Source organism: Microcaecilia unicolor, chromosome 10 (genome assembly GCF_901765095.1).
Source record: "Microcaecilia unicolor chromosome 10, aMicUni1.1, whole genome shotgun sequence".
Classification (NCBI taxonomy): domain Eukaryota; kingdom Metazoa; phylum Chordata; class Amphibia; order Gymnophiona; family Siphonopidae; genus Microcaecilia; species Microcaecilia unicolor.
This window is the reverse complement of record NC_044040.1, coordinates 91,121,078-91,138,104: the sequence shown is the minus strand read 5'-3', so window position 1 is coordinate 91,138,104 and position 17,027 is coordinate 91,121,078. Positions and strand designations below refer to the sequence as shown.

The 17,027-nt window shown below is 44.3% G+C and overlaps 1 protein-coding gene across 5 annotated transcripts in view; it reads right to left on the bottom strand.

Moving 5' to 3' along the window:
- The window catches only part of WEE2 (WEE1 homolog 2), a 455,705-nt gene that overhangs the window by 362,570 nt on the left and 76,108 nt on the right, over positions 1-17,027 (bottom strand). For all 5 annotated transcript variants that reach the window (XM_030216446.1, XM_030216444.1, XM_030216449.1 and 2 more), the window contains 2 exons: positions 3,594-3,958; positions 2,813-3,027 (listed from right to left, as the gene is read on the bottom strand). In XM_030216446.1, the coding sequence (XP_030072306.1) occupies positions 2,813-3,027; positions 3,594-3,956 (578 nt within the window). In that variant the 5' untranslated portion in view covers positions 3,957-3,958. The remainder of the gene's footprint in view (positions 1-2,812; positions 3,028-3,593; positions 3,959-17,027) is intronic.

The window sequence follows — 17,027 nt, the reverse complement described above, 5'->3', positions numbered from 1 at the left end:
CTTATATGCCTTCAAAGTGGGCACCACCAGCCACAACACCCCAGCTTCAACTGGCAAAGCACAGGAGCCACCCCAGGCAGAATTTTGCCAGGAGCTTGATCAAGCTATTGTCCACACCTGCTGGGAGATAGAGAAATACTGAAGGCAGATGGAGCTAGCCATCCATAGAGCACTATGGTTTTTCAGTGTTCTTTATCTCCACCTGCTGGTAGGCGGACACAACCCATCAGTTAATGGAGTCATCTGCTGCTGACAACAAGGAAGCCAACCTTTTTATGGCTGAGCTGAAGAGACATTTCTGAATACACACCAGACCAAACCTCTAAAATACTACAGGTACATCGATGACATTTTTATGATTTGGACGGAGGGGGAAGAAACAATCTTACTATTCCTTCAATACATACCATCCTACAATCAGATTCAAAATTGACTACTCCCAGAAAAAGTCAATTTTTTGGACACCACGGTCTCATCAGTGATGGCTATATACAAACATCTATACACAAGAAACCCACAGACAAATGCAGCTACCTCCACAACTCCAGCTTCCACCCTTCACATACAAAAAGAGATCCATTATTTACAGCCAAGCCACAAGATACCACCGTATCTGCTCTGACCCAAGGGACAGAGACAGACATCTTGAAATCCTGACTACATCCTTCGAACGGAAAGGCTACATCCCCAAAATAATCTCCAAAATTGCTGCCTCCTCCCTCAAAACACCCAGGGAAAATCTGCTACAATACAAAGAAAAAAAAGCCACAGACAGAATCCCCCTTATAGTGACATACAACCCAGAACTGGAAAAATTAAGAAAAATCATAAAAGATCTTCAGCCTCTACTCCAAGAGGATGAATTACTGAAAGAGATATTCCTAGCCCCACCAATGCTGGTCTTCCAACAGCCACCCAACTTGAAACACAAGCTAATCAGAAGTAAACTCCCAACACAGACTGAAAAAGAATACAATACAGCCAGCTGCAAGCTATGCCAAAACATCTCACAGGACCCCAGTCATTCACAAAGGAAAAATATTCAACATAAAGGAATATTTCACATGCTCATCTTCCAATGTGGTATATATCATTCAGTGTAAAAAATGTAACGAAGGATGCTATATTGGAGAAACAGGCCAGATGCTAAAGACAAGATTTAATCTACATAGACATCACATGAAGAATGCTGGTGCCAGCCTGGTTCCCACCCCTGTGGGTCAGCACTTTACAAAACCAGATCACTGTACCAGTGACTTAACAGTAAGAATCCTGAAAGGTAACTTTAAAACAATACAGGAACGTAAGACCTTTGAAGTCAGAATGATTGAATATTTTGACACCCAACAGACAGGACTTAAAGATCTGGGTTTTCTAGCTCATTATAAACCATAAAGTTGTATTGCTATGTTTATCACCCTCCTCATCCTGTTAGACTATCTCTGAAATGCTTTGATGTTCCCATGTATACCTCCTACCCACCCCCACCCTTAGACTGTCAATGCAATGCTTGGATGTTTTACTTATATATACTAAACCAAAGAAAAAGAACTGATGATCTGCACCCCATGTACCTCTAGGAATTGTTCTATGTTTTCTAGAAGATCTATGTGCTATTAAAGTAACATGAACCCAAACATTATAGATTCAAGAACATGAATACATTCTAGAATAAGTTTGGGAATCCTCAGAAGACACCACTTTCGGCACATTCAATAATGAGTTTAGCCTAGTGGCATAGCGTCTCCTCATCGGAAAATCCCTTAGGTAACTATTTAATGGTGCAATTGCAAACACACATGCTACAAAAAGTGCTCAAAGCTACATGTGCTCGCTGCTACAAGTGCTCTAAATCAAAAAATTGTTTAAAAGAACTTATCTTAAGTTCCACTCCGTGATAAGTACTGTTGGAGTCCTCTTTGGCTTTCCCTAGGGAAAGCCAAAGAGGACTCCAACAGTACTTATCACGGAGTGGAACTTAAGATAAGTTCTTTTAAACAATTTTTTGATTTAGAGCACTTGTAGCAGCGAGCACTTGTAGCAGCGAGCACATGTAGCTTTGAGCACTTTTTGTAGCATGTGTGTTTGCAATTGCACCATTAAATAGTTACCTAAGGGATTTTCCGATGAGGAGACGCTATGCCACTAGGCTAAACTCATTATTGAATGTGCCGAAAGTGGTGTCTTCTGAGGATTCCCAAACTTATTCTAGAATGTATTCATGTTCTTGAATCTATAATGTTTGGGTTCATGTTACTTTAATAGCACATAGATCTTCTAGAAAACATAGAACAATTCCTAGAGGTACATGGGGTGCAGATCATCAGTTCTTTTTCTTTGGTTTGGTGTTATGATAAGTTGAATTTACCAAAGATTCTAATATTTAGGAGATTTTTGAGTGGTTTTACTTATATATACTGTCATTTACCACATTTGCTTATTTCCAATCTGACGAAGAAGGGCAACCTTCGAAAGCTAATCAAGAAATTTATTTATGTCCAATAAAAAAAAAAAAAGTATCTTATTTTCTTTTCCATGTTTTATTTTGTTTGATTTCTATTGATTACCTTTAAAAGTGGACTAACACGGCTACCACACCTCTCTACTTTACATAAGGGAATTTATGATATGTTTTGTGATGCTTGGTGAAATGCTTAAGTGATACGTAACAAAGAGGCTATTGTGAGGCTTGTCATATCCCTTAATGGGAGTATGTGGACACAGAGGTCTTTCTTCCTAAGAAATATGATTAGATATTAGCTCATTGCAGAATGACCATGCTATATCATACTTTCAGTAAGGTACCATTTACCTGCTCTGACTCTCTTCAGCTGCCTTCCTCTTGCCAGCAAGCTGTAAATTCATCCACTGATAAGATTCAGGAGTGAAGGGGTTAATGTTAACCAGTGAAGCTTGAGCAGGATCATAATGACCAGGACTGGATCTAACAGCAGCACGCAAAAGCCTGGTTCCCCGATAGGGAAACCGTGTCCTACTTGTAGTATGTGCAGCTTTGTTTAACAGGCTCTACATAGATGAAGAAGAGAGGAAAAGGCTGAGACATCAAAAGCTTGAAAAGCAGACTGTTGATTGCACACCTACATTGCATACACAATCCACAGATATCCTTTAAGGTCCACACAATCTACCTTTCTTGGAGGCATACAACATACAACAGCCACAATAAAAATGATGCTTTAAGGCTTGATGCTTGCTTGACTTGTTAGACAGTCTGTTATCTTGGTTCTTTAATAAAAATTTATAAATTAAAAAAAATGATGCTTTAAGGCTCACACTAAGCAATCTAATGATCTAAAATCAGTAAGCCACATTATGCACACCAGACAGTTCTCAAACTCAATTGCTCCTAAACATCTGTTTAAACAGAAGTTTTTTTTAAAGACTTTTTCAATTAGCCAAGACTCCTAATTACTCTGAGATCCAACAAGAATACATTCCAAAGCTTTGGCCCTGCTATGTAGAAAGATTAGCAAATGTAATAGCAGCAGCTAAAAGGAATAAAAATCATATGTATGACCTCTTTCCAGCCCAACAGCAAGACCATTACCACCAGGGTCTGCATTTAATATTACCTTTGGAGTATACGGGGTGTCACAGAGTTGCAGCTTTCTCCAAGTCGTGCAATGTAATGGAGTTCCAGGACACTCTTTCCCACTGCCAGATTTGCTGATTGCAAATGGAGGAGATTCTAGTTGGGGGCTCAAGACCCATCTATCTTCACTAACTGGAGAAAAGCTTCCTTGGTGCCTCTGTGGGGTCACTGGAATAGACTGGGTGCTGTTTCTCCAAGTTAAATGTCTGCTGGGGCTGCTGCAATTGAATACACCATCCACAGTGTTGAATCCTTTCAGGGCTATCACAACTTCATCCTCACTGCCTGAAAAATCCAGCTTCTGAACCACCTCATCGGTGCTGCAGTCTAAGTCTGATGACATAACTATACCAAAAACAAATACATTTTTTGATGTTTAAAAACTGGGTCTTTTTACACCAAGTTATATATTAACCATGTTTTGGTAAATACACACTTAATGTTTATACATATGTCAGCCATTATATGGATAGTGGCAAGTAGAAAATTCATCTAAAACTGCTTTACCACAGTCTAGATTATCCTCCCCCCCCCCCCCCCCCCCCCCACTAACAGCCCAGAAGGAAGGGATACAATAATAACCATGCCAAGTCTCCTTATTACAAATTCCCAGTTATAAGTTGAACAAGGTCCTACAACCATCCCCTCATTACAACCATCCCTTCAGTTTTTCCTCCCTATTAAACACTGTCATCCATATAGCAGTGATATTCAGCCATTTAATTTAGGACTGCTTTATAGTACTGGAAGTGCCAACAGCATTACATCTATATTCACCACCGCCACTGTAGGTATTAAATGCTGACATTTACACTAAAAAAATCACACATGAACATGATCTACTTTACCTGCTGACAAAACCGAACATGGAAGCCAGTAAATAAAGATATTTGCCCCCCTCAGGTTCTTTTAAAATCTCCTCCATAACAATCAATTTTAGGCCCAATCTTAATTTCTATGTCCAACTCACCCTCAAGCTGTTGTCCGACTTTTTTCACAACCAAAGCAATCCAAAATTTACTCATAGGGCAAAGCAGATTTGTACTAGAAAAAGAGCCGCAGTAAAGGTAGCAGCATCAGCTGGAATGGTTTGTCTCCTTTTCCCTTTACAGTTGTGGATAAACTCCTTGTTATCCCACCCTTGTGGCTGAAAAGCTTCTGCGTTCTCCTCCTCAACAATTGCTCCTCATCCACTTCATACAAGGACAGCTAGCTGTACTTAGCAATGTAGAGCAAGAGGAGAAGCTAATCTTCGACTCATGTCTTTATCCTCTGCCACTATCAGACTGCTAATTTGAACCACAGGATTGTACAGTATACCAGGAGTGCAACCAGCATTGGATTTTTAAAGAGGGAGGGGGCAACACATTTCCTCTTCCCCTCCCCCTCACGAACTGAGAATGTGTGAGGAGTGCCGATGTCGGCAGCAGGAGTGGAAGCAGCTGACTTCCCTAAGGCAGTCCCACCAACTAGTGAAAGAGGGTTACCATATAGCCTCAGTAAAAAGAGGCCAAATTAAGCCAGTCCAGATTTTACTTCCATTGAAAGCAATCGAAGTAAAACCTGGTCTGGCTCAGTCTGTCCTCCTTTTTCTAGAGCCATAACTCCAGTTATGGAGGGAGCCTGAACCAGAAGTGGGATGGGGAGCCCCAAGACACGCCCCTGTCCTTCCCCCCCCCCCCCCATGGCTACACCACTACAGTATACCACACGGTCAGCAGTCGATACTAAGCAGCAGAGGAGGATACGGATAAGCAGCTGTTCTGTTTGTCATGAATTGCTAAGCAAAACTAGGTGTACTTGTGTAACAGAAAATGGGAGTGCTTGTTATGTTGGGAAGAGGAACAGAGAGAAGGAGAGAGCACCTGAAGAAGAAGATCTGGGGTGTAGATGTGGGGGAGGAGGCGGTGAAGAAAAACAAATCTGAACCTGTCCAAAGGACATCAGCATAAGAAGGAAAAGAGCTGGGAAGGGTTGAGCCAGAGACAGACCTGGGGGGGGGGGGGGGGGGGGGGGGTGGAAGTGAAAAGCCCAGCCTTCTGATAAAGAGTTAAACAAAAATCCTACCTAATATTGTTTGTGCACATATTTCTGTTTTAAGCAACTCTAGAACCATCATGCAAGACCCCGAGCAAGGTTTGGGAGTGGCCCAGAAAAATAACGCTGCCAGACAAAAGGGATAAACACAAAATAAGTATTTAAAGAACTCCTTGGGCCTAATCCTTCACAGGGCCTGAGACATAGTGTGGATAAACCTCTGCGGTTTAGGAAACACAGTTATTAAGCAGGCCTCTAGTAGCTGGCCTCACACAAGTTGTGACTTCTAGGGTTGCGCCACCCCAACCATCTATAGTTCTTCAGAGGTCCAGGTCTGGCTCCAACCAGACCTCTGCAAAGCTTAAGAGTCTTAACAATAGCACTAGGTTGGCTTACCTCAGCCAGACAGCCACTGAACCTGGGTGTAGTAGCAGCAAACAGATGCAGTTGAGGCATAGACTGGGGTTTCAGTTCTTCCTTCCCTGGGCCTCCTTAACTTCAGCCTGGCCCTGTCTTTATACTCCTCAGTATGGGTTCCGCCCCTCAAAGCTCACTTCCTTCAGGGACAGGACCAGTGCTCTTAAGGGGGCCCAGGTTATCAGAGGGACTTTTCCTAAGGGTTAGAGGCAGTGTTCTATAAAACCCCTCACACTGCATCTAATGGCAGCATTCTCATTAAAAAAAAACTGAGGATCTGTTAGAGATGTCCTCACTCACCAATGAACTGGTCCTAAGAAACTTTATTTATAATTTAACCAAAAACATCCACAACATTTACACTGCCTTATCTAAGCAAAAAATGGTTTTAATAAGAAAGAAAAAAAAAAAAAAAACAATAAAACTTCCCATTAATTCTCCTCTGTGGAGGGGATCACAGTCAGGGAGCACCATTGGTGCTCATTCCTCCACATGGTGTTGGGCAATTTAAAAAGTGAATATATATTTTTTTTTGGGGGGGGGGGGGGGGGGGGGGGGGGGAGAGGGTTAATAAAGCACACACACACACACACCATGCATTTCCCTGTCACATCAGGAGTTCTCAGTCTTCTGAGAAGGAACGGCTCTTATTCTAGAGAGTAAGACTGACCGTCAAGGTACCCCCACCAATATTACTACTACTTAACATTTCTAAAGCGCTACTAAGGTTACGCAGCGCTGTACAATTTAACATGGAAGGACAGTCCCTGCTCAAGGAGCTTACAATCTAAAAGACAGGTGTACAATCTAGAGACAAGTGTACAATCTAAAAGACAAGTGTAGAGTCAATCTTATAGGGCATACTATATTTCTCGAAAGGTTAGGTGCCGAAGGCAGCATTTAAGAGGTGAGTTTTAAACAAAGATTTGAAGATGGGTAGGGAGGGGGCTTGGCGTAGGGGTTGAGGAAGATTGTTCCAGGCATAGGGTGAGGCAAGGCAGAATGAGCAGAGCCTGGAGTTGGCAGTGGTGGAGAAGGGTACTGAAAGGAGGGATTTGTCCTGTGAGTGGAGGTTACGGGCGGGAACATAGGGGGAGATGAGGGTAGAGAGGTAGTGAGGAGCCGCAGACCGGGTGCATTTGTAGGTAAGGAGGAGAAGCTTGAATTGTATGCGCTATCTGATCGGAAGCCAGTGAAGTGACATGAGTATATCGGTTCTGGCGGAATATAAGACGTGCGGCAGCGTTCTGAACGGATTGAAGGGGGGATAGATGGCTAAGTGGGAGGCCGGTGAGGAGTAAGTTGCAGTAGTCAAGGAGAGAGGTAATGAGAGCGTGGACGAGAGTTCGTGTGGTGTGCTCAGAGAGGAAAGGGCGAATTTTGCTGATGTTGAAGAGGAAGAAGCGACAGGTCTTGGCAGTCTGTTGGATATGCGCAGAGAAGAAGAGGGAGGAGTCGAAGATGACTCCGAGGTTGCGGGCAGATGGGACGGGGAGGATGAGGGTGTTATCAACTGAGATAGAGAGTGGAAGAAGAGGAGAAGTGGGTTTAGGTGGAAAGACGAGGAGCTCGGTTTTGGACATGTTCAGCTTCAGGTGGCGGTTGGACACCCACGCAGCAATGTTGGCTAAGCAGGCCGATACCTTGGCCTGGGTCTCAGCGGTGATGTCTGGTGTGGAGAGATACAGCTGGGTGTCATCAGCATAAAGATGATACTGAAAACCATGAGATGAGATCAGTGAGCCTAGGGAAGAGGTGTAGATTGAGAAGAGAAGGGGTCCAAGGACAGATCCCTGGGGAACTCCAACAGATAGTGGGATGGGAGTGGAGGAAGATCCATGAGAGTGTACCCTGAAGGTGCGGTGGGAGAGATAAGAGGAGAACCAGGAGAGGACAGAGCCTTGGAACCCAAAAGAGGACAGTGTGGCAAGAAGTAAATCATGATTGACAGTGCCAAACGCAGCGGATAGATCGAGGAGGATGAGGATGGAATAGTGGCCTCTGGATTTGGCGAGGAGCAGGTCGTTGCAGACTTTAGAGAGTGCTGTTTCTGTCGAGTGTAGAGGGTGAAAACCGGATTGAAGTGGATCGAGGATGGCATGAGAGGAGAGAAAATCAAGGCAGTGACTATGAACGGCGCTCAAGTATTTTGGAGAGGAAGGGTAGGAGAGAGATGGGGTAGTAGTTGGAGGGGCAAGTAGGGTCAAGTGATGTTTTTTTTAGGAGAGGTGTGACTACGGCGTGCTTGAAGGTGTCAGGGACAGTTGCAGTGGAGAGAGAAAGTTTAAGGATGCGACAGATGGAGGGGGTGACAGTATGGGAGATAGTGTTGAGTAGGTTGGTGGGGATGGGATCGGAGGAACAGGTGGTGCATTTCAAGGCGGAAAGAAGGCAAGAGGTTTCATCCTTGGTGATCTCAGGAAATGAGGAGAAAGAGGCCATGGTTGGTTGGTTGTTGGATGGGGTTACAGGCTGAAAAGGAGGTGGTGGCTTGGTAGTGAACTCAAGGTTGATCTTTTGCACCTTGTCATGGAAGTAGTCAGCCAGTGATTGAGGAGAGAGTGAAGGGGGAGTGGGAGCAGGGGGCACTTTGAGGAGGGAGTTAAGGGTAGTGAAGAGACGACGAGGGTTGGAGCTGAGAGAATTAGTCAATTGGGTGTAATAGTCCTGTTTTGCAAGGAATAGGGAGGAATGGAAGGAGGATAGCATGAATTTGTAGTGAAGGAAGTCTGAATGGGTACGAGATTTCATCCAGAGGCGTTCAGTGGATCGGGTGCAGGAGCGAAGGAAACGGATGCAAGGGGTCAGTCAAGGCTGGGGATTAGTACGCTTTGTGGGACGGGAGGTGGATGGGGCGAGGGTGTCCAAAGCAGAGGAGAGAGCGGCATTGTAAGCAGAGACCGCTTTGTCTACAGTCTCGGAGGACATGATGGAGGGGAGGAGATTAGAGATACTAGAGGATAAAGTGGGGGGGGGGGGGTCAATAGCCTGGAGATTCCTGGAGGTGGTGGTTAAAGTTGGACGGGGCGGGGGGGGGTGAAGAAGTGTAAATGTGATCATGATCGGAGAGAGGTAGAGCAGAAGCGTGGAAATTGGAGGGTGAGCCTGAGGAGGAGAGGACGAGGTCAAGACAATGGCCGTCAAGGTGAGTAGGGGTGGTGGAGCACAGCTGGAGGTTGAAGGAGGATGTTAGGGTCAGATGGGTCATCAGCGTGTATGTTAAAGTCTCCGAGAATGAGGGACGGAGATGAGGGTTCAAGAAAGACGGAAAGCCAAGCATCAAAGTCGGTGAGGAAGGAAGAGAAGGATTTATCAGGGGGGCAGTAGATGACTGCGACTGAGTGGCAGCGGGTAGAATAGCCGGATGGAGTGGGCTTCAAAGGATGAGAAGCAGTGAGACTGCGGTAGGGGGAGGGGTTGGAAACTACAGGAGGGCGAGAGTAGTAGCCCAACGCCTCCACCGCGGCCAACTGGGCGGGGAGTGTGGAAGAAGAGATAATGGCAGAGGACCTCGACTGAGGCCGAGTCTTCCGGGGAGATCCAGGTTTCAGTTAGGGCGAGCAGTTGAAGGGAGCGAGAGATGAAGAGATCGTGGGTGAAGGGCAGTTTGTTGCAGACTGAGTGGGCATTCCACAAGGCGCATGAGAAGGGGAGGGAAGAGGGGGGGGAGGATGGACAGGAGCAAGTAGGGAGAAGCTGGACCAGTATGTCATTAATCACAGTGCCTGCTATTAAAATCTGTTCATGCCTTGAGGACCCAATCATGCTGTGACCTAGTGTAAAAAAAAAAAAAAAAAAACACACACACAATCACCAGCTGAAAGTTACCACCTATATTGGCATGCTGAAATACAAAGACACACCATGGGCAAAGTCCCCTGTCTGTCTCTGAACACACAGAGGGCCTGATATTCAAAGCAATATAAGCAGGCAGGAGAGGCTCTCACCTCCTTGAATCACCTGTGGTCACCTAACCCCCCCACCCCCCGATATTCAGCGGCATTAAGCCAGGAAGTGTTGCTATGACCACTGAGCACCCCATTTTAAAAAAATGAGTGGGCTGGGGAGGAGCCAGCACCCGAAAAGCTAAACAGATGAATTTAGTACATTTGACAAGCTGTTCCAATTCCACTCACTTAGATATGCAAGTGCCAGCACTGATATCAGCTAGCACTCACATAAAACTTATCTTTAAAGCCCCTTCCTGATCTCCCTCCTGGCCCCACCCAAAAACATTCCTCCTTCCCTCCCCTCAGCTTGCTATCATGCAGAACCCCAAACACCAAAACATCCCCATCTCCCCACAGTCTAGGAAAGCCTTCCTGATGTCCATGGAGTCATTGGGGACAGAACTAAGCATACTCTCTCCTGCCCCTTGCAGCTTCCCTAAGAGAGTGGCTCCTGAGATCTCTCACAGTACGTTGTGTAGTACCACGAGAGATCATGTCAGCTATTTTCTTAGGGAAGCCACAGGAAGCAGGAGTGAGGAGGCTTCGCTTGTGTCCCCAATGACCCCCATGGACCACCAGGAATAGATAGATAGATAGAGTCATCCATAACGCTCATCAGACGTAGCACAAGAACCTGATGTCAGGTTTCTCATGGATCCTCTGGGTTAGTGAGCCCTTGGACCACTGCCGAGCGGCAGCGGCAGGAGAATCACCCAAACAAGACAAGGCAGAACAGACGTACCGACAAACCCAGGACCGGAACTCCCAGATGGAGACTGCAGCCGAGGCAACTCAAGCTGGAACAAGCAGGACAGGAAATTAGCCCAAACTTCACCTGCACTTGACCGCCGTTCCTCAGGGGTTGAGCCCCTGGGTGCAGGCGGCCGGCAGGACTTACTGGACAGGGCAGGAAGGCTGAACCGCAGAAAACAGCAGGAAGAAGAAACCAGAAAACAAGCCGGGTCTAGGCAGGCAGCAGACAGTCCAATAAACCAGGAGACAGGCCGGATCTAGGCAGGCAGCAGACAAGCAGGGTCAAAGCCGTAACCGGGAAAAACTCAGCAGCACTGCAACTAACTCTCACTAAAGGAAACTCCTCTGAGGACCTCTGTTGCAAGGCAAACTAGAAAACTTTCCAGGTGATTTAATAAAGGCAGCCTACAAGGGAGTTCACCAGGTACGGGTACTGCTTGGTTCCAAAAAAACTCCCAAAACAATCTGGAAGGCTAGAAGATCCGGACCGGACCAGAATATCTTCTGGAACATGGGAAACAGCAAGCCATCGGTTCACAGCAGCTACCAGGTCTAACAATCGGGGGGCGAGGTGACAGAGCAAGGAACCTGGGCACAACCGTGACACCTGATAATGTTGTTTGAAATTGGCTATTATGCCCTGATCCATAGGTGGATCAGAGAGAGGTAGTGTTTGGTGGCAGGAAGACCACCTTGACGTTAGACAGCCTGACATCACTGTGTGCAGCACAATCATCACAAAGCAATAAAATCTGATGCTTTTGTGCCCGCATTCTAGTGTCTAACTTCTTTAGCCACTGCTTCCAAATTTCCCCCGTCATCCATGAATTTGCATTAGCCTCGTATGACACAGGAAGTCGCTTAACATTCTTGAAGCAACAGGGCTGTTTGCTCTTTCTAGTGACGAGTCGTTCCAACTTCACTCCCATCCATATTGCAGCAAATGAGAATCGTCAGTCGGTCCTTCGATGTTTTACCTCCAGTAGTTTCGGCATGTTTGAATCCAAGTGTTCCATCAGAAATCGCTCACCAGTACAGACCATTTTCGTCAGCATTGAAAATGTCACAAGGTGCAAACTCATTCAAGAACTGAAACAACCCAATTTTCAGCACCAAAGTCATCAGCATCTTATTTTTCACCATGCTGTATCTTGAATTTTATGTTGTTCCTCTCCTTCCATCTTTCCAACCATTCAACAGTGGCTTTGAATTCAGTTAGTCCAAGACTTTCAGCTAGCTGATTAGCTTTCTCTATAAGCAGTGGACCACTGACAGGAAACTATCTGCTCCTGACTTGAGAAAACCACCGAAGAGCATCTTCTACCTCCTCAGCTTTTCCCGCCCGTTTTCGTTTCCGTTGTGGATTTGTATTGTTTTGCCAGTCTTCCAGAAGCTGGTCTTTCTGCTTCAAGATACATGAAATTTGACTGGGATTGACACCATATTCTTTAGCAATAGATGCTTGACTTTGTTTTCTAATTTTTTAAAGTGTTAAAGTCTTACAGTTGCGCAATGACAACTCCAGTGTACACTCTAACAACATTCTTTTGCTTATTCTGCCTGTGGCAGTTAAAGGGGCGGTAAATCTGAAGTCTCGTTGGTTGTCACGCACCAATCGGCTTCCATATTCCACGCGTGCGCTTATGCGGAGTCTTTCCTGCAGAGGAGCAGTCTTAAACCATGCATATAAGTGAATCTTGGACTTATCAGTGGTGCGCTAAACCGAAGTTTGTCCCCATAGAAATTGATGGCGCCAAAAAGGGGACCAAAGTATGACATGCAGTTAAACAGAGCATGTGCTTATCCGACGTGCACTGTGTATATATATATGGAATTATTTTCCAAGAGCTACTGAACAGTGATGTGTTCATCTTTCAAGGAAGGTTCGAAGTGTCTTCAGTACCAGACTGGCTAATGTACTAAAGAGGGCTTTAAACTAAATTTGCTGGGAATGGGTGAGAAAAGCTCCAAAGTCATTAATAACCCTCAGGAAGGTAAGACACCAAATACCCTGATAGAAGGGGGGGGGGGGGGGGGGGGGGGGGGGAAGAGTAACATCTAGAGAGCCTTGTATGCCACAGCTCATAATATGATCTAGAACCTGAAATGACAGAAGCCGACTTGGATTTAGTGGCCGTCACAAAGTGGTTCACAGAGAACTCTGAACAAAAAAAGTGAGGACAGGTTGAAGAGGAAATCAGGAAGTCTTTAATGATAGCTTGAGAACGACCCAACATGGCCATGTTTCTGCATCAAAGCCTGCATCAGGGGTCAAATAAATCTACATAAAACATGAAAATTAAAATTCAGTATAAAAACATGACAAGTGACATATATAAAAAATTATATAATTGAAAAAAAGAATTTTATGAATAATCATATATGCAAATTAATAAAAACATTGTGTATGGATTGCAAGTTTCATGTACCAAATTTAATGGTATTAATTTAGAGTTGAAAATTAAATAATTTTTTTTTACAAAACGAGGTAATATGAAATAAAATAAAACAAATGGATGTCATTAGAAAGCTAAAAATGATTAAAACCAAGTATGTATAAATTGATGTCTTATCCTAATTGATACCATACCGTGTCCAAAAAAATGAATGTATATACAAAGTGAATATAACTCTTATGTTGTAGCTGGTGGATAAACCAAGAGAAATATGGCTATATGGCTTCTACAATGGAAAATGGAAAGTTCAGTTTTTAATTGAAAGATCAATTTTTAAACAAATAAAAACTAAAAAAAAATGTTTTAGTGATCGATCAAACTATAATGAACTGTGGTGCAAAAGACACAAAGTGGTAGGAACAGTAGTATAAACAATCTTGTGTGCCGGATAACTGTGAGGAACATAACATTATGTATCCAAACGTTTAATACTGAAAAGAGGAAATGTTTTCTAAATACCCGGGTATTTAGAAAACATTTCCTCTTTTGGTATACGTGAGAACTCCCCCTCCTCCTTTTTCGTTTTCAGAGAACTATGACTGGGATGTAGTTATACCTGACTATAATCTATTCAGGCAGGACAAGGTAGGTAAAAAGGGTGAAGAAGTGGCATTATACGTTAAAAATAATAATATTAAAGTAACAGAACTGAAGAATGTACGGAGGTAAGGAAGAAGCACTGTGGGTTAAACTAATAAGAGGAAAAGGAAAATATAGTTACATTGGTGTAATATACAGGTCACCTTCACAATCAGAAGAATTGAACAGATACTTAATTGAAGTACTACTGATAGGCGATTTCAACATGTCAGATGTCGACTGGGGCGTCCTTGCTGCGGGATCGTCTAGAAGCAAAGGGATCTTGGATTCTCTACAGGAAGAATTGTTTCAACAGTGGGTAATAGAACCGATGCGGGATGGAGCTATTCTAGACCTGGTGCTTACAGACAGGGACTGTTTCTGATGTTACAGTGGGAGACCATTTAGCATCTAGTGACCACTGAATGGTGTGGTTCAATATTAAGACAAAGGAGGAGAGGGCTTATTCAAGATTGAAGGTCCTAGATTTTAAAAGAGCTAACTTTACTGAGATGTGGGAATTTATGAAGGAATAGTTAGTTGGATGGGAACAGCCAAAGGAAGTAGAACTGCAGTGGGCTAAACTGAAAAGAGCCATCTTAAAAGGCGACAAACCTTTATGTTAGAAAATTACATTAAAAAAAAAAAAAAAAAAGACTGCTATGGTTCTCGAACGTAGTAGCTGAAAAGGTAAGGGAAAGAATATTAGCCTTCATACGTTACAAGAGGACTCAAAACCCCTAAGAGAGAAACTTCACTGGCTCCCAGTCAAAGAACGCATTGTGTTCAAGATCTGCACGATTGTACACAAAATCATTCACGCAGACGCCCCAATGTACATGCTAGGTCCACGAGGTTTACCTCCCAGAAATGCCACAAGGTCATCCCGCAAATTTCTCAATCTGCACTTCCCCAGCTGTAATGGACTAATATACAAGCTGATGCACGCCACTACCTTCTCTTACATGAGCACGCAGTTATGGAAAGCACTACCAACAGAATTGAAAACAATCAACGAAATAACCAACTTTCACAAATCTCTGAAGACATATTTCTTCAACAAAGCTTACAAAGAGAACCTACAGACCTACTAATCCACTTCACCAACCCACCCAGATATAAGAGTTCACCTTCTACACTTACCCCCTTAATATTTCTTTCTTTCTTCCCTTACTTAACCTCTGCACATTATTAATTGTATCTGACATCCTGGAATGACAATGCCATAACAATGTAAGCCACTTTGAACCTGCAAATAGGTAGGAAAATGTGGGATACAAATGCAATAAATAAATAAAAATAGAAAGAGGAAGACAGGCAAAAATCCATGAGAAAAGCTAGAAAGAAGCTGGAAAAGCTGTCAGGAAAGCGAAGAGGCAAATGGAAGAAAAGATAACCGACACTGTAAAATTGGGACACAAGACATTTTTCAGATATATAAAAGGTGACAGGAGGAAGTGCCAAAATAACACTGTGAGGCTCAAAGTTGAGGGGGAACAATATGTAGAAGCCGATAAGGACAAAGCTGAACTGCTTAACAATTACTTCTGTTCTGTGTTCATGGATGAAAGGCCAGGGGTAGGACCTTGGAAAACAAATGCTACTGGGGATGGATGTATGGTAGACTGGGACCAATTCTCAGAAGACTGTGTTCGGGAAGAACTAGCTAAACTAAATGTTGACAAATCGATGGGGCCATCACATCCGAAGGTACTCAAGGAACTTGAAGATGTTCTGGCAGCTCTGCTGTCTGACCTCTTAAATGCTTCCTTAAGAGTCTGGAGTAGTCCCAGAGGACTAAAATGGAGAAGGGCAGACGTGGTCCCTGTGAACATGAGCAGAAATAAGGAGGAGGTTGGCAATTACAGATCTGTCAGTCTGACTTCAGTGGTGAGTAAACTAATGAAAACACTTCTAAAGCAGAGGATCGTGAGATTTCTCAAATCGAATGGCCTGCCAGATCCGAGGCAGCATGGCTTCACTAGAGACGGGTCGTGTCAGACAAACCGGATTGATTTTTCTCACTGGGTGACCAAACAACTGGACGTGGGAGGAGCGCTAGATATGGTATACTTGAATTTTAGCAAAGCCTTGGACATGGTTCTGCACAGGTGACCAGAAGGCTGCTCAGGTGCATAAGGAGAGGGATGACCAGAAGAAGGGAAAAAAAAAAAACAAAAGGCGAGACAGAGGTGATAGTACCCTTATATAAAGACTCTAGTGAGGCCCCATTTAAAATACTGCAAGCAATTCTAGAGACAAATAGGATGGTGTTGATCCAGAGGGTGGCTACTAAATTGCTAAGTCTACATCATAAAACATAGGGACAGGCTAATGAACCTCAACATGCATACACTGGAAGAGAGGCGGGAGAGAAAAGATATGATGGGAAAATTAGGTTCTTACCTTGGTAATTTTCTTTCCTTTAGTCACAGCAGATTAATCCATTACGAATGGGTTGTGTCCACCTACCAGCAGGGGGAGATTAAAAACATGTCTGCAGGAAAAACTGAACACAAAACGGAGTCAATCAGGAAGGGATCATGGATTCATCTGCTGTGACTAAAGGGCTATAGTGGCTTTAGATGCTGGAGACCCTCTACGAGAACCTGACAACAATACAAAAAGGTTATCGGAGGTCCTGAAAGCATTAGACATCTGCAGATACTGCAAACAGAGCCCTGCGCATATCCAGAAGGTGCAACTGCCCAAAAGATTACGGAAACTCCTCCCTAGTAAAGGAGGGCAGATAAATAGGCTGGTTTAGGTGAAACGCTGAAACCACCTTAGGCAGGAAGGAAGGCACAGTATGTACTGTTACTCCGGACTCTGAGAATTGCAGAAATGGGTCTCGACAGGACAGTGCCTGCAGCTCAGACACCAGTCTTGCCGATGTAATAGCCACCAAAAAGGCTGTCTTTAGAGTCACAACCTTCTCCGAAGCTCGCCTCAGTGGCTCGAAGGGCAAACACTGCAGAGCCTTTAATACTAGCCCCAGGTTCCAAGCCAGACAAGGGGCCCGCATGGGAGGCCGGAGCCGAAGCATTCCTCTAAGAAACCAGGCAATGTCCGGATAAGCAGCCAGAGAAAGGCCAGCGACCTTCCCCAGAAAATATGCCAAGGCTGCCACTTGAACACACAGGGAATTATAGGCCAAGCCTTTTTGTATACCATCCTGCAAAAAGTCAAGTATCGGCGGGACAGAAGCCTGCATGGGTGTGA